General features: G+C 43.0%; 1 protein-coding gene across 2 annotated transcripts in view; it reads left to right on the top strand.

Moving 5' to 3' along the window:
- The window catches only part of Setbp1 (SET binding protein 1), a 356,483-nt gene that overhangs the window by 239,027 nt on the left and 96,338 nt on the right, over positions 1-21,118 (top strand). The window contains exons 4-5 of one of the 2 annotated variants that reach the window (XM_029472068.2): positions 5,136-8,583; positions 8,782-9,444. In XM_029472068.2, coding sequence (XP_029327928.1) covers positions 5,136-8,583; positions 8,782-8,792 — 3,459 coding nt within the window. In that variant the 3' untranslated portion in view covers positions 8,793-9,444. Of the gene's footprint in view, positions 1-5,135; positions 8,584-8,781; positions 9,445-21,118 lie in introns of those variants that run through there. The other variant, XM_021150811.3, reaches the window with a different exon arrangement.

Here is a 21,118-nt window from a genome sequence, read left to right as displayed (position 1 = left end):
AAGGTACTTGGCTCATTAGAGGTGCTTGTAGCAGGTTCTATGCCAGGTTGGTATCTTTCGTGATTGCAAGGCTAAATGACTTTTCCTTGAGGAAGTGGCTGGTGTTTGTGTGTGTGTGTGTGTGTGTGTGTGTGTGTGTGTGTGCATGTGTGTCCTGTCAAATCCACTGGCTACAATTCAAAAATGTTTTTAGAAGATTCTAGGATTTGGTGAAACACATTTGAAAACCACTGGAATAGGAATCTCCTGGCAGTATTACAGTCTCCCTGGTGGCTAAGCCAAGCCCTGTCTTAAATATGATCCAGGGTTCCGAATTCTGTCTGCTTACTTGCATTGCCTGAAAGCTTTGAAGGAAGTACTAGTTATTTGGGCTCACCAGCAGAATGTTGACATAATTGCTCTGGGTAGACCCCAGGTATGTTGTTTCTAACAAGGCTTCCTGTGCGATTTCTAGCATAGAGCTAACATTAGACACTTTTAGTTTAAGCAGAGAGTTTGTGGTTCAGTTCCTTGTCTCCCACACTCTGCTCTCCCTCATGTTTAAGCACTTGCTTCTAGCTCCAGAAATGGAATGCCAGGACTCCCCAGAGCTCTGATGATTAGCATGGATAAAAACTCCAGGCTGGGAGTTCATGAATACCTGTGTGCTCTCCCTTCTGGGAAGGTACTGCTCCCCTCCTCTTGTGAAAGTGACCCTTCTGTAACTCTTACTCACATCCTTCCCTGAAATGGGAAACAGCGTTGGGGTTTCTTACCACGTAAATTGCAGAGTTCATGGAGCAAAACAGGAATGTTCAGTGTTGCCAAATTGCATATCCTAACAGGCCTGTGGTGGTTTGCTCTGCATATTTACCACCAAAGTGCTGTGAATGTCATAGTAACCGCAGATGAGCCTGTGTTAAATCATTAGATCAGCAGGATATAAATTTGTACATCAACATTATCCAGGGAGCCTGTTAATCTAAGTATCACTTCCTCCTACCCAGAGAGACTATGAGTTAGTGGGTCTGCAGAGGGCCAAGGAATCTGGACCCATAACTGGTACCTTAAGTGCTCCTGATACAGTGATCCAACACCACATCTGGAGAAGCACCAAGTACCAAATTCAGAGATAAAGATTCCCTAGTGGCTTCCTATTTCCCTGTGCTTGTAAACCAACATATCTCACAGACAGTAAATTTACATTAAAGGTGACATAGAAAGAAGCATGGATAAAGATGACCCCAAAGAGTAGTTTATGCCTATGAGAGCTTGTTTATTTCCTTCTGATGAGTTGTATATATACATATACATACATATATATTTTTCCTCTGATTCCATTCACCATATTTGTTTCTGGAAAAAAGAAACAGCTTAGCCTTAGATAAGCATGAAATAAGGTTCAGGTATTAATTTTTTTCCATTGCTTAGGAGATTTCAAATGTTTCATTAAAAATCCCAATAAACTTCTTTTTAAAAAGAAGCACAACTTGTGCAGAATTTAAAGGTATGTGACTTATATAAAGGATGGGGAGGGAACAGTCATTTTCGTTTTTCTTTGTGTGGTGTGCTTGCCCATCTCTGTATGGGTAAACTAAGAGCTCACTCAGTCTTGGTGAAGGACATACTGGAGCTATTGTGTACATATATCATGGCTGACCAATGGGGAACTGGAATTTCCCAAATGGTAACACATACCTATCAGAAGAACTGTAGGAGACTCATTCTTAGACAGTTTAGAAAGTGCTCATTCTTGGTCCTTCTTCCCTCTTTGCCCCTTCTCTGCAGCTCCAGGGAGTGACAAGGTTAAATACCACCCCCATCCCCACTCTTGATACTATATCTCACTTCTCTTTGTCCATCTGGCCATGATGGGTAACATGGCCTATGAAATTTGTAAGAACAATGAGTCAGGCCCGTGACCTAGAGGAAGACCAGAACAGCACATGAGCCTCACCTGTCCCTGGCTACAACAGTACAGTCTCAAACATTCTCATCAGACTGAAACTCACCTTCTTAATAGGTACAAACCCTCTCTCACAGTAGAGCTAACTGGAAGCAAATGACAAGAGATAGGAAAGAACTAACAGTATAAATTACATTAAGGGCCAGGGATAACATAGAAGGAATATAGGCCTTAAATTGAGGGAAAGAGGTGTTTTTATGGTTTGGTCAACACCTAGCATTTTTCAGCACTCCAGTTTCATTTTGAGCCATTATCAAATGAAAGATGAATGATACATTGTCTTTTGTGTGTAACTGTATATTTTGCCATTTTACCAGGAGCTTCAGATAATTGTTAGTTTTTTCTTTTGGTTTCATACTTATTTTTATTTAAGTGTATGAATCTCTGTGTGTATCCGACCTGTGCAGGTGAAGGCCAGAAGAAGGTGGCAGTGCCCCTGGAGCTGGAGTAGCAGGCACTTGTAAGCTGTCTGATCTGGGTGCTGGGAACTAAACTCAGGCTCTCTATGAGAGCTGTAAGAACTCTCCACCATCCAGCCATCTCTCCAGTCGCTCTTTTAGTTATTTATTAATTTAACAAACAGCCCTAAATGGCTTTGTGTACTTAATTTCTTTAGTAAGCTCTGGGAATTATAAGATACATAAAAAGATAGGTAATATGTTTGTTTGTTTGTCTGCTTGCTTTTATCTAAAAATTCTTACAGTATTAGAGAAAGAGACAGAAGTCTATATGTATTAAATACCACGTGGTACTGTAAGGACTATGGTAGATGTTGTTATGGAAGCCAATGGAACATGCAGAAGAGAGAGTGTAGGGAATCAGGTATCATTGTGTTTGAAGCACTGTGTTTGCAAGCAATATATTTCAGTGCTTAGCACATTAATCTCATCATTGACAAAATGAAATATCCGTAATAAAACGCACATTCCTTCATTCATTTGGTAAATGTTTATTGAGGGCCTGCTGTGTGCCAAGGCACCCTGATAGGTACCTTGTTGATATGTAATAAGCTAGAAAAAGAAGTGGGCATGTAATTCAATTACCATACAAAATCAAACACACAAAAATTAGCTACAGCTGGTGCAACAAACGTGAATGCGTGTTTTCTTGAAAGCCTAAAATCAGGCTATTTCTCCAAGGTTGAGGGGCATCACTAGGACGAAGATCATATAGCATGAAAGAGATGTTAATTGTGAACTCTGTTAGAGCAGAGAACAGGTGGTAAGAGTCAGGGACCAAGTTTCCAGCCATAACTTCATCACAAAGCCCCATTCATAGATGGACTCTAATGGCCAGCACTGGGGCACAGAAGAGCCAGGAGTGTGGAGTAAACAGAATCACCACTAATGTTGTGCCTGAGGCTGAAGACAGTAATATTCATAGCTTCTTTTACCTTAGTCTCAGAAATGTCATAGGATAAGTTACACAGCATCCCAGAGGAGTAGGAAACATTGGCTTCTTGACATGGAGAAGTAGCAAACCCCTGGCTCCTAATAGATGACTAAGTGACATTTAATATTTTATTCTCCGTTTTCAAATCATACATTTTATAGAAACTGGGATATAGTTTATGTGCATAGCAATAACCCCTAGTAGACAGCATCAAGTGACAAGGTAATTCTCTATATATTGATGCTAATTGTATTAATACTACAAATTTCAAGGTGACACTTTTTCCCCACTTGGAATGTGTATTGGTTTGACTCAGGAAGACTATCACACTTGAAAAAATATGGAGTGTGCTCATACAAACATAAAAATGATTTCACAAAGCCATAGTGACAAAATGTTCCTCGGAGTCCAATAGCTAATAGGATGCAAAAGCTGTTTAATTGAGACATTGAATTTTACCTCTGAAGCTTCTGCCATGCATGTCTGGATTCTTCAGAGAAACACTACGAATGGGTTCTAGCAGGACATTAGTTCTATAGCCCCCAAAGACAGACAGATGGAGCAAAAAAATAGAAGGTAGATAAGATGATAGGTCAGAAACTGATAGACTGTAGATCATGTGTAGATATTGGACTGATAGATAGTACAGGGAAAACTGCCAACTTTTCTATACCAACCACCACGTTTTTCTTAGGGTGAATGTTATAGAAGTTTTCTTTGATTTACAAATATTTCCCCTCTGTAACAAATCCGAAACTAATCTTTCCTATAAGTGTACCACTATGGTTGCAAATTAAGCTTCGAACGAACCTGCAGTTGTGTGGCTCTCCACTGTCTGAAATACTGAGAGCGTGTCTAACTAAAAGTGGTGTCCAGTGATGGTTAGCCTTCCATCCCTTTGTGGTTTTGTAGACTCTGGTGTGTCTTGCTATTCTTAGGAAGAAGTCCTAGGGAAATTGTTGGAGACGTTCCCTCCCTTGTGTAGGAGAAGCACAGATGCCCTGGGACAGGAAAGGTTATTTTGAAGGATCACAATTTGTTCTTAGTGCATTTGTTCAATAAACTCAACCTTCCTTTGGAGACTTTCCTTAAAGAGAAGTAACTGTTTAACGTGGGCTTATGGATCCTAGCCTGCTAGCCCTCAACCACAGCAGCATGCCCAGAGACAAAATGGGGATGGTTCCTGCATGTTTCTCATGTTGGCTTTTGCATGCCTTGGACTTGGGCCGTTTTCACCCAAAGAACTCAGCGGTGCTTGCATACAAACATACTGAGCTCTGTAATGTGCAGTCTACCCCCGGCTCTAAATGGGGAATCACAGGAGGAGAACGGGAGACCGCTGAGGAGGAACTGGAATAAGTAAGAGGCTCTTGCTGGCTTTGCTGCATGGAGCCGGATTCTCCACTGCTTATGTGTCAGCTTCTTCATCATAAGATTCTACTCATTGAGCTCAGAGGCCTTGGGGTTGCCACCTCCTCTCTTCTCTTTGTACAGTTCTTCTCAGACTGCAATAAATCACCTTCTTTAGAGAGGGGAGGGACAGCAATTAAAACATTCTTGCTAATGTCCAAATTCAGTGTCATATATCTTTATTACCATAAATTGAGAAAAGCTCCTCTCTCTCTCTCTCTCTCTCTCTCTCTCTCTCTCTCTCTCTCATGTTCTGAAATTCAGGAAAATATGAACATAACCCCTTATTTCAAATTAAAAAAAATAAGCTGTTATACAAACTTTAAGAAGTTCCAAAATGTTCATCTTTGTTTCTCTTTCTCTCCCTTTCCACTTTCTCTACTCTCAGGCATACGAGAGGCCCCAGAAACACTCAACACTTCAGTATGACCCAGGTCACTCCCAGGGCTTCACCAGTGACACCTTAAAACCAAAGCACCAGCAAAAAAGCAGCAGTCAGAGCCACATGGAATGGCCCTCCAACTCTGACAGTGGACCAGCTACTCAGAATTGCTTCATCAGTCCAGAGGCTGGCCGAGACACTGCAAGCACCAGCAAGGTCCCAGCTCTTGAACCCGTGGCTTCCTTTGCAAAGGCCCAGAGTAAAAAAGGCAGTACAGGAGGGGCCTGGAGTCAGTTGTCCAGCAGTAGCAAAGACCTGCTCTTGGGAAGTGTGGTACCATCCCCCAGCAGCCACAACTCCCCAGCGACCCCTAGCAGCTCGGCTGAATGCAATGGACTCCAGCCATTGGGAGATCAAGAAGGAGGAAGTACAAAGGAACTCCCAGAGCCACCCACTCTCAGTAGCAAGAAGAAGTTCAGTAAAAAAGATATGATAAGCCAAACCCTACCAAACTCAGATCTGGATTGGGTCAAGAGTGCCCAGAAAGCATTTGAAACCACAGAAGGGAAAAGGGAAGCCTACCCTGCAGACAAGGCTCAAGAGGCATCGCCAGCCCGGCAGAGCATCAGTTCCGTCAGTAACCCGGAAAATGATTCCAGTCATGTCCGGATTACTATCCCCATAAAGACACCTTCTCTGGATCCAACCAACCATAAGAGGAAAAAGAGGCAGTCTATTAAAGCTGTGGTGGAAAAAATCGTTCCGGAGAAAGCACTGGCTTCAGGGATTACCATGAGCAGTGAGGTTGTTAATAGAATACTTTCCAACTCAGAGGGAAGTAAGAAAGACCCTCGAGTCCCGAAGTTGGGTAAGATGATAGAGAATGAACCCCCCTCAGTTGGCCTGGAAACAGGTGGGAACGCTGAAAAGATTGTCCCCGGAGGTGTGTCCAAGCAGAGGAAACCGCCCATGGTCATGACGTCACCCACACGCCCAGAGCATGCTCCATCAGGAAAGCTGCCTGAGATCCAGCACCCCAAGTTTGCTGCAAAAAGGAGGTGTAGCAAGGCCAAACCTCCGGCTATGCTTCGAGAGGCAGTCTTAGCTACCGCCGAAAAACTGATGGTTGAGCCACCGTCTGCTTACCCCATTACCCCATCCAGCCCTCTGTACACCAACACGGACAGTCTTACTGTGATCACACCGGTCAAAAAGAAGCGGGGACGACCAAAGAAGCAACCTCTGCTCACTGTGGAGACGATTCACGAAGGCACTTCCACTAGCCCCGTCAGCCCAATCAGCAGAGAGTTTCCTGGCACCAAGAAAAGGAAGAGACGGCGCAATCTGGCTAAATTGGCCCAGTTAGTGCCCGGAGAGGACAAACCCATGAGCGAGATGAAGTTTCACAAAAAGGTTGGCAAGCTTGGTGTGTTGGATAAGAAGACCATCAAAACGATCAACAAGATGAAGACACTCAAGAGAAAAAATATCTTAAATCAGATCTTGTCCTGTTCCAGCAGCGTGGCCCTAAAGGCCAAAGCTCCCCCAGAGACTAGTCCTGGGGCAGCATCTATTGAAAGTAAACTGGGAAAGCAGATTAACGTCAGCAAGAGAGGAACCATCTACATAGGCAAGAAGAGGGGCAGGAAGCCAAGGACAGAGCTGCCACCCCCATCCGAGGAACCCAAATCAGCCATCAAGCACCCCAGGCCTGTCTCTAGCCAGCCGGACGTTCCAGCCGTGCCTTCCAGCTTCCAGTCACCCGTGGCTTCTTCACCAGCAGCTATGCACCCACTCTCAACACAGTTAGGTGGGTCCAATGGCAACCTGAGCCCCGCCAGCACTGAAACCAATTTTTCAGAGTTGAAAACTATGCCGAACCTCCAGCCCATCAGTGCTCTTCCAACCAAAACCCAGAAGGGAATCCACGGAGGGACCTGGAAGCTGTCCCCACCCCGGCTGATGGCCAACTCCCCATCACACCTTTGCGAGATTGGCTCACTGAAGGAGATAACGTTGTCCCCTGTGAGTGAGTCCCACAGCGAGGAGACTATCCCGAGCGACAGTGGCATCGGGACAGACAACAACAGCACCTCCGACCAAGCAGAGAAGAGTTCAGAATCCCGGCGGAGGTACTCTTTCGACTTCTGTTCCCTTGACAACCCAGAGGCCATTCCATCCGACACCAGCACAAAGAACCGGCACGGCCACCGGCAGAAGCATCTCATTGTGGACACTTTTCTGGCCCACGAAAGCCTCAAGAAGCCAAAGCACAAGAGGAAACGGAAGAGCCTGCAAAACCGCGATGATCTCCAGTTTCTGGCAGAGCTAGAAGAGCTCATCACCAAGTTTCAAGTGTTCAGGATCTCTCACCGGGGCTATACTTTCTACCATGAGAATCCGTATCCCAGCATCTTTAGGATTAACTTTGATCACTATTACCCGGTGCCATATATCCAGTACGATCCATTGCTCTATCTTCGTAGGACTTCAGACCTGAAGTCAAAGAAGAAGCGTGGTAGGCCTGCAAAAACCAATGACACCATGACAAAGGTGCCTTTTTTACAGGGGTTCAGCTACCCTATCCCCAGTGGAAGTTACTATGCACCCTATGGAATGCCTTACACATCAATGCCTATGATGAACCTTGGTTACTATGGCCAGTACCCAGCTCCTCTGTACGTGTCACACACACTTGGAGCCGCGTCCCCTTTCATGAGGCCGACGGTGCCACCACCCCAGTTCCACGCAAGTTCTCATGTAAAGATGTCCGGGGCAACGAAACATAAAGCCAAGCATGGCGTCCACTTGCAGGGAACCGTAGGCATGGGCCTTGGTGACATACAGCCATCCCTGAACCCTCCCAAGGTGGGCGGGGCCACTCTGTCCAGCAGTAGGCTCCACAAGCGGAAACACAAACATAAGCGTAAGCACAAGGAAGACCGAATCCTAGGGACCCACGACAACCTGAGTGGTCTCTTTGCAGGCAAAGCCACAGGCTTCTCCAGCCACCTCCTGAGTGAACGGCTCAGCGGTTCCGACAAAGAGCTTCCGCTGATGAGCGAGAAGAGCAAACACAAGGAGAGACAGAAGCACCAGCACGGGGAGGCCAGCCACAAGGTTTCCAAGAACAACTTTGAGGTGGACACCCTGTCTACGCTGTCACTTTCTGACGCCCAGCACTGGACACAGGCTAAGGACAAAGGTGACTTGAGCAGTGAGCCTGTGGAGTCCTGTGCTAAAAGGTACTCTGGCAATGGTGGAGACAGCACAAGATCGGAGGGTCTGGATGTGTTCAGTGAAATGAATCCTTCCAGTGACAAGTGGGACAGTGACATGGGTGGGAGTAAGAGGAGGAGCTTTGAAGGCTTTGGGACATACAGGGAGAAGGACATCCAAGCCTTCAAGATGAATCGCAAGGAGAGAGGTTCTTATGAGTCCTCCATGTCTCCAGGTAAGTCCACATTTTTCTCTAGACTTGGACTTGCCAGTTATTTAAGTCGTGGCCTTTGCAGTCTGAAGGCCAATTGTGCTGGGTACATGTTTTACCACGGGGGAGGAGGGAGTGCAATTAGGCCCACTTGCACACTTGGATTTGCCATGTATTTCATATACTGTTTACATGATTTGCCTGTCTTTCTGTTCCACAAAGCCAATGCCTGAGACAGCCTCAGTCACTCTCTAAATGACAGACATATGTGCTACAACTGTATTTTTTGTTGAAGACACTCTTCTGATGTTATTGGGTCCTGAGGATTTGGTACAGTTTGCAAGCCGAAGGCTCTAAACGTGAATAGAATACCAACCGCATCTTAAGAGTGCCAAGGCTAAAAGAGAATGACAATGACCGTGTGTGACACCCTGTCAGTGGAAGTCACCAATCTTAGATGAGAGATTTACCACTGAGAGAATGGAAGCTGGTGATCAGAGACTCCTCAAGTCTAACCAGTCGGGAAGCCACAGCTCTAAACCTTGATGTCTGTTCTTTCCCATGGTCATTGAACAAGCTGCCACAGTCAGGACCCTCAACAGAACCCTTGACTGCAGTCACAGCATCGCATGCACTAAGGGAAGTGGCTTGGGAGAAGGTATTCTGTGTCTCCTTTACACAGAACTATATCCCTGTGATTTTTTTTAGAACACCCACTCATTGGGATCCTTCCTCACTGATGTCTAAGTAATTATGTTCCTTGCTTCCAGAAAGATCTACCTCCCTGTCAGTTACTGGCAGAATTTCTTTGTTTACCTCCGTCTCCAAACAAGTCTTTCCCTACCATTCAGTTTCACAATTTGGCAAACATATCCCTGTGTCCCTGTCCTTATAGTATATAAATGCTAAGACTCTGAAGAGTGCAGAAGTCCTTTAATGGGAACTGAAAAACCTAAGCGTTTCTTGCATTTCTATTGTCCTCAAATGGTGTGGTACACTCTGGCCAAAGCCTGGTTTTAAGGGTCTCTTTGCACACTGTGAGGATGTGGATATAATATTTTATCTCTGTTTATCTTTAGGGTCTCTCCCTTGCTCTCTCTCTTCCTGGGAAGTCCACAAATAGTGACTGTAAAAACCAGTCAAGTAAAAAAGAATGACTTATTTTTATGCAAACGAAGAATTTCAGTTAGAGACTACTAAAGATTGTGTCATGTTGTTAGTCATTTGCGAGTTGTCATGGAGGTGCATTGTCTTCTTAATGAAAGAGAATAGATTGCAGGTCACCGAATGGTCCATTTATCCTGCCTGCCCCGAGTAGCTATAGTTTTGCCATTTCTTATTCAAAAGACTTCTTTGAAGTTACCTGGTTTCTTGAAGAGCCTCAATGAAGCCTGCCAGGCTTGGGGCACTGTATTAAATATGGACATGAGAAATGCTGGTTTTTTAAAAGCATGAATAGCACTGACCTATCTATCCAAACTGAACGAGTCATATGCAGATGCTCCGTGGGTTTTCTTTGTTTGTTTGGTTGATGTTTTTAAGTATCATTTAGCTACAGGAAAACAATAGCAGAGTTGTGCTAAGGAGTTAAAGAATCTAAGGTGCATAGACCTGAGGGAGAAAGCCCAGGCACAAAAATCAGTTGCCTCAGCACATTTCATTCTGATTTTTTTTTTATGGTCAGACTTTTGTGTTGGGTACTCAGTGAACTGTGATGGTTTCCCAGCGGTGGTTCATCTCTAGATACAATGCGTGCTCCTGGGGTGTCTGCACTATAGCAGTGCATTCACATGGCTGCTACTCCTTTCTTCAAAATCCTCTCCACCTCCTGTCTATATTCCCATGTGATATTCCGTCAGCCATAGGAGAGAGAAAGAAATAGCCATCCTGTCAATGTTCTGGAAGCAAGTGAAAGACCCACAACGTGAGGACTCCCCCACGTTCTGACTCAGGAGAGGCGACACCCCAAATCACACAAGAAACAGTCTTGCTGCAACTGCAAGAGGATTTTTATTCGAGAGCGTTCTCGGGCCCATGGTCATACACCACACAGGGGTAGAGGAGACCATGGTGCCCCGAGTAGCTGTATAAGGGGGTATTTAAAGGAAGAAACCACAACTCAAGGAAGTGGGGAGGGCGTTGTTGGAAAAATACCAAAGATACCAGTTAAGAGTCACAAGGAAGTGCAAAGTCACAAGAGTCACAGAGAATACCTGGTAATTGTTCTGGTTAACTCTCAGTTTCTAAGAGCCCCTAACAATAGCACATTTGCATGGCAGTTTCCAGCATTGGTCAGGGTGACTTTCTTTGAATGAACACTCTTTGAACCCAGGAAGCAGGTGGGTGGAGGAAGGAATGTCGTTATGGAGGTATGATTAGCATACCTTGGAGCAATGAGTCACAAAGGTCACAGTCCCAAGCCTCGTCCTAAAGGCCTAGAATTTTGTTACTTCTTCACAAGCAGACCGTCAGCAGAAGAACTGGGTGTTAGGCTCAGTTCCTTCATCAACTATCTGTTGGCCAACAGTGTGGCCTTCCTCTTTTTTGGTATCATCTACTTTATGTATTATTTGGGTAAGCATTCATCATTCAGAGAAGAGGACCAGAAGACTGGGTAGTGGGTCTGAGTGCCTGAACTTATATTTCTTCCATTCCTTCCTAATCTGCTTTCTGGAAACCTAACCAATGATGCACACTGAGTGTTGTTTGTCCAAAATACTTGAAGGACAGAACTATTTTAAATTTCAGATTTCTTTATTTTCAAATATTTGCATTTACATAATGAGACATCTTGGGGATAAGACCAGGGTCTAAACACAAAATTCATTTATATTTCATTTGTAGCACACACACTCAGCCTGATCATAATTTTATATGATCTTTTAAATATGTTTTTGGTGGCAAATAAATTTATAGTATGGGGTGTTTCTAATTATGTCATATCTATGTCTAAAATGTTTTAGTTTTTAGAGCATTGGCGATTCCAGATTTTCAGATATGTTTGTCTTGTATTATTGTTTTTCAATGACAAATCAAATCCAAACAGAGGACTCAGAGGGGCCAGTGACCTGACTATGCTCACACAGCTATCTGCTTTGAAGCTTAGCCTTTGTCTCCTGCACTGAAGGGCAACTTCAGCTCACACACTGATCAAGGGCAAGTCCAGAACACAGGTCCTGTTACCTGAGTGTCCACATGTGTTTCTGAATCTAACCCATCCTCCAATGACATACATGCACTTTGCTAAGGTGTAGCTGACAAATGATTATGTGACATTTGCAGAAGAAAGCAATGAAGGAAAGAGTGTATTCTTTTACTTAGTCCTCAACTTGAAAAGAAGGGCCCCTCATTGTCCCCTTCTAAACACAAGGTGATAAAAATTCCATTCTCTGACAATTCTTGCCACTACTTTGTGTCAGTCTCTATTTTACCCGGCTAGTCCCACCCCCAATTCATTAATGGATCATAATCATTGATGGCTTCTGTGTCTCAGTGAATTAAACTTGATGTCTCTGCTCATCTTGTTGGATAGTCCCTCCCTTTCACTGTTTGACCTATCATTGCTGTGTCCTGCATGCCCTCTCTAATTCTGCAGCCCCAAACATCAGGCAAAAATGTCTTTGGCTATACTTAGAACCCAGTGTCAGAATCTGTCAGAACTTTAAAATCTCCCTTAAAATGGAATTTTTCAAAAAGTATGAAGTCCTTTGAAAAGATAAGAAGCAGGTAAGGTGAGGGAAATATTACTGAATCCATTGAAAGCTTCCAGAAACTGCATCCAACTGGAGGTTCCAGTTGAGTTGGATAACACTAACACTTATGGTGGAAAAAAGAAAGGAAGGTTTTCCATGGTGTCTCTTCCTGTACCTTTGTTACTCCGTGCTGGATTCACTTCTTCCGCCTCTGAACGTACCATTTCACATAAGCTATTTTTCTATAAAATAGATATGGCTGCTATGTAGATGTCATTCTATAACCTACCAAGGACCAGATTTAGGCGCTTAGTAGACAGAGGGCCTTGCACCCTCCCTGAGATCCAAGCTGATGAAAGGCACCATATAAATGTGAGTCATTACCATTATGGAGAAAGGAATTAGAGACCTCATTTAGCAAAGGCAGCAATTGCACACGCCATTTCATCCTTGCTGCCTGGCAAATTCTTCATCCCCCACACCCTAGCCCTGCCAATGATTGTGTTGCCTCATCAGCTCCCTTACAATCATGTACAGGCTCCTCCTAGTTCTTCTTTCATTCCTTCCCTGTCTTCTCTCTCAGGAGCCAGTGGCTTTTTGGACTTATTTTCTGGACACATACCATCTGCTAAATCACCATCTTCTAAAATGCTTGTTTTATGCCAAAAGCGTATAAATAATGGAAAGGGGTAGTCTCGGATTCATACTTATCAGCATTATTTGAGGCTCCCTGTCACCAGACATCACTGTCCCCCCACACATTTTGCTTCCAAAAGAGCAAACCTGTCCAGATTTGACAATGCATATAGTCAGGATGATGCCACAGACCTCCAAAGCCAAATCCCCAAAGGTGGCGGGGAATGTCTCCTGCAGGGCTCATGATCATCTTCTTCAGATTTCCTGGAAGAAATCTGCATATTTTAACCTAAAACTCTGCCATGTATGAGATATCACAAACGAACCTGTGGTCCAGGCTCTTCTCAAATAATGGAAAACCAGTAGCAGGAGTCTATTTGCATATGGTACCTCTTAGTTCAGTGCCATTATTAGACAAGGAAGCCAGCCTTCATGCCCACATGTCAGACGCCTGCCTTATGATGAATAGGGGGTTGAGAATTAATCCTGAGTTCACCTCTCAGATATCAGAACCCTGCCGTGTAGGTAACCAGATCCCCTGGAGCCTGGCCCACCCCACTTCTGGTGGCTTCTGTCTTGCCCTTTGCCAGCTCTTCTTATCAGCGCTGCAGGGTATTTGGGGAGGCAGAATCTGCTGTCACTCATCAACATGACAGGGATACCCGTGCCAAAAGCAACAACACCCCCCCCCAACTCCAAGTAGTTATTCAGAAGAAGGAGCTAGCCATGTGGATGAGATGTCATGAAAGCTTTTCAGAAGAAGCATGTGAAGGCTGTGAAACGGGAATGAAAGGATGGAGGCAGCTGATGGGAGGGAAAACTCAGATTCTAAGAAAAGATAGTCATAAGTGGACAGTGGGTGGAGTATAATCAGTGTTACTTCAATCCAAGCTGAACTGCACGTCCTCCTGCAGGAAGAGATGCAAGATCAGTTAGGTACTAGCTACCTTGTACCTCAGATGGGTGGTACCCATCCTGTCCAAGCTTCACCCGCTACACCACCAGCTCACTGTTATATTTGTTCTCACGTGGGTCTCCAGTAATAAATGTTCTGACTAAGCTGGAGTCCAGGATTCTAAAAGCACCAACTCTGTTACAATGTAGTCTGAATATGAGCACAACCTCAACAATGGGCAACTTGGTTCTTCCAACACATGCTAAAATGCTGGTCACAGCATCATCTCTTCAATAGAGTTTTGTAACAGGCCCCTAGTGGTCCATGATTTAATCTGTGTGGGTCACCTCATTGGGCATTTGGCCTCACCTTTGCAGAAGGTAACACTCCTGCCCCTTGACTCCCACTGAAAAAAATGAGCTTATTCCTGGGGCAGGTTCAAGCCCACAATCACCCTCCTAGAAACAAAAAGGTTGGAGTGCTAATATGACTAATTATTTAGGAACAGGAAGAGAATGTTTAGAGTCCAAATTTAAAAATCTTAACGATGTAGATTAAACACCTAGCTTCACTTTTAAAAGCACAGACTTCTAAGGTTAAGTATTTTTATCACATGTATCTAATTGCTGGAAGAATTCAGTGTGTGTGGTGGGGGTTGGGGGTTAACAGTAGGCAAGAGGAAAGGGAGACATCGAGAAGAATGAAAGGAAAATGGAGAGCTTTTGGGCTGTGTTCTTTGTGAGCAGCTCTGGAGAGAAGCGTCTCATTGGAAATCACATGGTCCCAGGTCATCTCCTTGTCCCCATGTCTCAAAGTAGAAGCAATATTTATGAAAGTCATTTTGATTCCTTTTTATCACTTAACCCATCACTTAACCATTGCATATCGTTTTCTTCCCAAAGACTCTCCCAATTTGAAGCCACAAATTAATAAAATTAAATATTGTAATGAAACTTACCAGGAATGATTTTAAGAAAAGAAAAAAGAAAAAAATCATAGACACATAGCACCTCTTTTGCAGCAGGGAAATTAGGCAATTGTGCTTTTAGAGCATGATTTCCCTGGGCCATTTATCTTCCCACAATTGGCAAACACTCTCCTGCTCTTTTAGAAGTTTTATGCATAGGTCTGTGGGATTAGGGAACTATGCAGACCCATGTGTGGATATAGAGAAGTTATAATAGCATGGCAGTAAAGCCACGTGGAGCCTATGCTGGCTGGAGAAGTCAGTATGGCGTGCCTTCCAATGACAGGTCTGTCACAGTAAAGGAAAAAGAGAAGAATCTGCAAGAAGAGCCAGCAAAGGATCTGTCCGTTGTGTGCATGAACAAGCAATGTAATGCATGCTAGGACTGTGCTTTAGCACTGGGGGACTTAGTGCTTAATACAGATGGACAAAATCTCGGAGACAATGACAAAGACAAGACATACACATCTAGTATCAAGAATGCACTTCAGGTCTTGGTATCATTCTAGGGAGAACTTTTTGCTACCAAGAGTTCATATGTCAGGAGACTCCTCTACAAGAGAAAGAGAAGGTGACTTTAATTCACCATGGTGCAAAGCAAACTCGTTGAGCTACAAGAAAGGCACAAATAAACAAACTATCAAAACAGACTCATCCGTGTGAGGTGAGCCAGCTCTGTGCTCTCACTAGAGGAGAAGGAGGAGGGGCCGTATTTCTTCATAGTCATTCTCATTTTGATGGATTCTGTTGTGTGGCAGTATTCCTGAGAATATGTGAACAAATTTATCTATTCACTGTAGCAAGGAGACCAAGGACAGACTGAACTAAGACTATCACCAAAATTTAATGTTGGTGATGCAATCGTTAAGATTTATTGGTGTTACATTAAAGATTATGGGTGAGAGGTTATTTTCAGGAGTAGAAACGACTCAAAGACAGCTGCATCAACAAAGCCCACCCCAGTATTGGTAGTGGCTAATAAATCTAGAAACCTGGAATACACTGTGGTGCAAAGAGTTGGAAAGTGTCATGTTTCTAGGCAGCTCACTTCGGTCTGAGCCACTTTCAGAGAGCTAAACTCATCTCTGTCTCTTCTGGGAATTGTTCCTGGTCTAAGAGTGTCTCAGCAGTCCTGACTATTTATACAAGCTTGGGGATGGAGGGGCCTAATGAACCTGATAAGTTTCAGGAACTTTCTGGAGCTTCTGAATGATTGTTTCCCTGCAGGATGGAATGTTCCATCTTCCTTTAGAACAGTGGTTCTCAACCTGCCTAATGGTGTGACCCTTTAATACAGCTCCTCAGATTGTGGTGACCATAAAATTATTCTCGTTCCTATTTCATATCTGTAATTTTGTACTGTTAGGGATTGTAATGTAAGCATCTGTTTTCCAGTAGTCTTTGGTTATCCTTCTGAAAGTCTCCTTCACCCTCTAATAGTGTTGTGCCCTACAAGTTGAAAACTACTGCTTTAGAACATTCTGTATCTTAAGGAGCTTGCCTCCAAGATGGAAGAATTAAGTGGAAATCACTATACAGTAGTCTGGAAGGAATAAATGAGATATTTGAGGGAAGGAGATGGTGAGGATGTCTGGGAAGTGGGCAGGAAGCAAGGCATTGAAAGGGAGCCATCTATAAGAAGATTTGGTAGGAGAGTATTGGGAAATTAGCATTGGTTGTTCCATTGAGGTTTAGATCTAGAGTTCTGGAATCATGGAAAATAAAGTAATATAGGATTGTGTGGTCATCTGTTAAGGACTTTCCCCCCACATTTAGATGGTCATATTTAATTAAGTGGTTATAGTGGGAAACTACTTTTTAATCATGTAAAAGTTATTGTATTTCTTATCTTTCTTAACCCCCCTTCCAGATCTGTCCTGGCTAAGTTTGCACAGTCCATGCACTGCCCCAACCAATTGGTCTGTATTCCCTATGTGTTTGGAAGGCATCTGCCACGTAACCCTCACACAGATGACAAATATAACAAAGACATCACTATGCAAACTGGTGTTCAAACAAACACATCACCAAAGGGCATTATTGACTTTGTTTTTCTTTTTTCTTTTCTAAATATTTCATTCAATTATTTTATGTTTATAAGCATTTTGCATATATATATATATATATATATATATATATATATATATATATATATATTCTACCAGCACATTTTGTGTCCATAGAAGCCAGAAGAGGGCACTGGGTCACTTGAGACTGGAGTTACAGATAGCTGCAAACTCTCTTGTAGGTGTTGAAAACAGAACCCAGTTTCTCTGCAAAAGCAACAAAGACCCTTAACATCTAGGCCAGCTCTTCAGGTCCTCATTTACCTTTCTAGCTAAAGTCAAGAAATATTCCAATATTTTGGTTCCAGGCAATTAGGAGACTCATGGCACTTGAACCAACTAAAGAAAGTAGAGATTCTGGTGAGGCAATGAAGAAACCGTTAAGTCAGAGATTTCCGGTACAACGCAGAGCTCAATATTAACCAAAGAAGAAAATTGTGGTGGATAAAGAAGCAGATGGAAGAGAGGATACATTGAACAGAGAGACAGGATATGAGAAATCAGAGATGAAAGAGTACAACACTTGTATAGGGAAACCGAGGGTTCCAAGAAGACAGTGTCTAAGAAATGGTGTGTAGAGCTGGAAGCTCAGAGCCCACAGACGATGTGGCTAGATGAGGGTTTGTGTGGACATACTGATGGCCTGACAGCAAGAGAAAAGTTCAGAGTTATTTATTAGGTGCTTATAAGTTTGTGGCTTGGTAGACTGTATACTGCATCCAGATGTTGAAGTTAATGTGTGAGCAGTTACACCATCATTTTCACCAGGCATAGGTAACTTGGAAACCTAACTCAAAGTCCTCCTTACTGTTATTCCACTCTTCAAGTAGGCAATAGAGCTGCAAGGTCCTGGAACAGAAAAAGAAACAGAGAGTAACACTAGCCATTTTTGAACGTGAGAATGACTATCAGAAAACTTCTGAAACCTTTTATTTGTGCTGCCATGGAAACCAGCTATGATAGTATGGTACATGGAGGGACACTCCCAGTTTCCATGGGTTCTGATAAATGTATCTTTCACTGATCGTTTTATGTGCTCAAAGCCTTATCCCAATCCTCCAGAGCTGTCTTCTGCTGTGTAACGTATATTCACACATTTGAAATCACTTCATAGCTGTTTTGGAGGCATGTTCCTGAAATCCCAGTACTTGGAGGTGGAGATAGGAAGAGAAAGAGTTTGCACTCATCTTAGACCACACAGTGAGTTTGAGAGTATCGTGGGCTACATGTCTTTGTTTCAAAAAAAACTATTGAAAAATAAAAATAATTGTAAACTCTTCATTCATTCAATACATAGTATAGTGACAAGAACAATTAGGGTAAACAGAAGAAAATATAAAGCAAGAGTGAGAAGTGCCCATTTATACATATATACATATATACACGCATGCATACATATACACACACACACACGCATACACACACATTCGTACAAGTGATATATAATATATACTATATAGCATAGACCAAGAGAAAGCTATACTTACTCATTCAACAACAATGACAGCTATGGGACTCCAGAATACAAAATAATTATTCATTCAGCAAAAGGTAACACCCTGAATCTAGGATAGTAGTGCACAGTGGAAGAATCTCACAACAGCATCAGGTGGATGGACAGCACAGTTAAGGATACAGGCTAGGATGCAGGAAGGTACCCAGGTCGATTAAAATTTGCATCTAAGTAAGGATAGATTTTCAAGTGACCTGGTTTCGTAAGTAGAATATGCAACTGTATCATGGATGACGAGAGGATACAATTGAAGAGTAATGAGCCTAAAAGCTGTTGAACTGGTGCGAAGGGCTACAGGCCATGATGAAGTAAGTACCAGGAAGCATGCCTATCCTCAAGGACATGGTATGGTACTGTATGGTACCACACAGAAGTGGTGGATAAAGACCCACATACAGAGTGCTTAGAATAATGGGAGTTCATATGTCCAATGACTAGAAAGAGAAGCCCGATGCATTCCTTAAGAAAATAAAACATTGTTGAAAGCTAGTTCATATTGGTGTTTGTACTATTCCATAAGGATTCAGAATAAGCTATATCAAGAAGACACCAGGGGTAATGATGGGTCAGAAGTGGGACAAGGTACAATAGGGGCCTGGGCTATAGTTTCCCACTCTGGTCTGGAGGACAGGGGATGTAAAAGGTAGGTGATGATTCAATCAGAATTGTCACTGTCCCAGTTGATGGATAATCTGGAGATTCTCCCTCTGGGAGGAAAGTCTCCCTCTGCCACATGTCTGTCTGAGTAAGTTGTTATTCTTTTCAAAACATTGCATTTGTTCAATCTTCAGCATTCATTGAGGCATGCAGAACAGAACGTTGTTGCTTTCCCACTTGGCAGATGGTGGAATCAGAACCCAGTGTCTCCTGGCCAGACTTGCACAGAAAAGCAACCCAGGTTTCGTGAAATCTCCCGGCATCATTTTAGTACTTAAGTTTTTGACAAGGTCAATAATGTGACTCAGCTTCTGAGTTATCCCACTGGAGATCTTGCCAACGAAACAGACCGTGGAAGCTAGAATAATCTACTAGCCAAAAGTCACTGAGTTTTTCCTTTAAAAATACACACACACACACACACACACACACACACACACACACACATATATATATAAATTTCTGATGTGAAATATTGGAGCCAAGATGATCTAAAGCCCAGGACATAAGAGGAACGTTGCTGGATGTGCTGTTTTTCATCCATTTGAGGATGGACACTGCAGGTGACAACCTGAAAAAAATCACAAAGTGGATCCAGAGCAGAATGAGAGGGTCCTAACACACATCATTCCACTGCATGTAAACTAGTATCTAAATATGCATTGTTAAGGAATGGCTCCGTACATGTGGAGGAATACATACTAGTATGCCTACAAAGAAGAGGAGGCTAACACTGAGAAAAAGGGAGTGAGTCCTGAGGGAACCCTGGGGCTGGGACTACACATAAAAGTCAAAATTGTTAGAGGAAAAAGATCTGTTTCCTTTTAAATGTCTACCATATATCAGGATAGATTCCTATTGCCTTCTCATATTTCGTATTACAGAAAAGACCAACAAGGCAAAAGCATTTCTCTTATTGGACATAAATCTTTATTTTATTTTTATGTCAAATGTATTTCAGTCCTATCTAAAACCAACAGTTGTCTAATATGTGTAAGGCGTAGTCTTGGATAGTTTTGTAGAAATAATTACATGAAGGACACATTTTCATCTTTGGAGAGACATTGTCTTAACCCTACACATTTGTATTAGTCTGCCATCTAACCTTATCACCTGTTAGTACGAAGTACAGTTTTTCTCCTCAAGGTCCCAACAGCAACAACAGAGATGAATTCTCTGCCCAGAAGCGTTTGGCTTGAGGGCATCTAATGTAAAAAAAAAAAAAAAAAAAAAAAAGGCTCCTGAGAGGATTGTGGGTTAAAAAGAAGACACAGAAACTCACTAAGGACCTTACAGGGTTAGGGCTGTGTCTCAAAACTGGTAAACTGGACATTTTCATTGTTTGATTCTATTAAATTTAAAAGTCTTATTAGTAAACAAAAATCAGAAGAGCCTAAAAAGGTACACTCCTTATAGTCCACTGTCCCAACAGGCATTGTGACAGTGTATGCAAACTGGTCCCCAACCCAAGGTAACCATCGCTCTGCATCCTTGCCTGTCTGCTTCTCCTCCTACTCCCCGGTCCTCCGTCCACCCACTCCTCTTCTTCCTCTCTTCCATCACTGCCTTACTTGTCTGCTCTTTCAAGTTTTCTCCTAAACGCCTCTTCATATTAGACTGAGATAACCATTCCTTCTGCATGTTGTCACTACCCACACAGAGAATACATTTTAAAAATAAATGCAGCAGCAACTGGACATGAACACAACTGATTTCCAAATTCTTCTGTGAAGCTAAAGTCATCATGAGACTTATAGTGCCAAGACAGGAACCCAAAAGGGGATAAATTAGTCAGGACTAGAGACAGTTGACAAAATACTTTCCTAAGTATTTCCTAAGTATTCCTAAGGGTCACTAAGTATGAGTCTTTTTTTTTTTTTTCATAACAGAATGGGACAAAATTGAGTAATCCCGTCAATTTCAGTTACAAATGTTATCTCCATTTCATTTAAATATATGCAAGGTGCACATGTACACACACACACACGTACACACACACATACACAGACAGAGAGAGAGAGAGAGAGAGAGATGCATGTACAGACCCACACACGCACGCACATGAACACATGTGCGCGTGCACACACACATACACACACACACACACACATATACACACAAACAGAGGGGGAG

The sequence above is a fragment of the Mus caroli genome, unplaced genomic scaffold (assembly GCF_978045245.1).
Source record: "Mus caroli unplaced genomic scaffold, Mus_caroli_1 scaffold_19, whole genome shotgun sequence".
NCBI lineage: Eukaryota > Metazoa > Chordata > Mammalia > Rodentia > Muridae > Mus > Mus caroli.
Note: the sequence above shows the minus strand (reverse complement) of the source record. Positions and strands in the feature narration are given on the sequence as shown.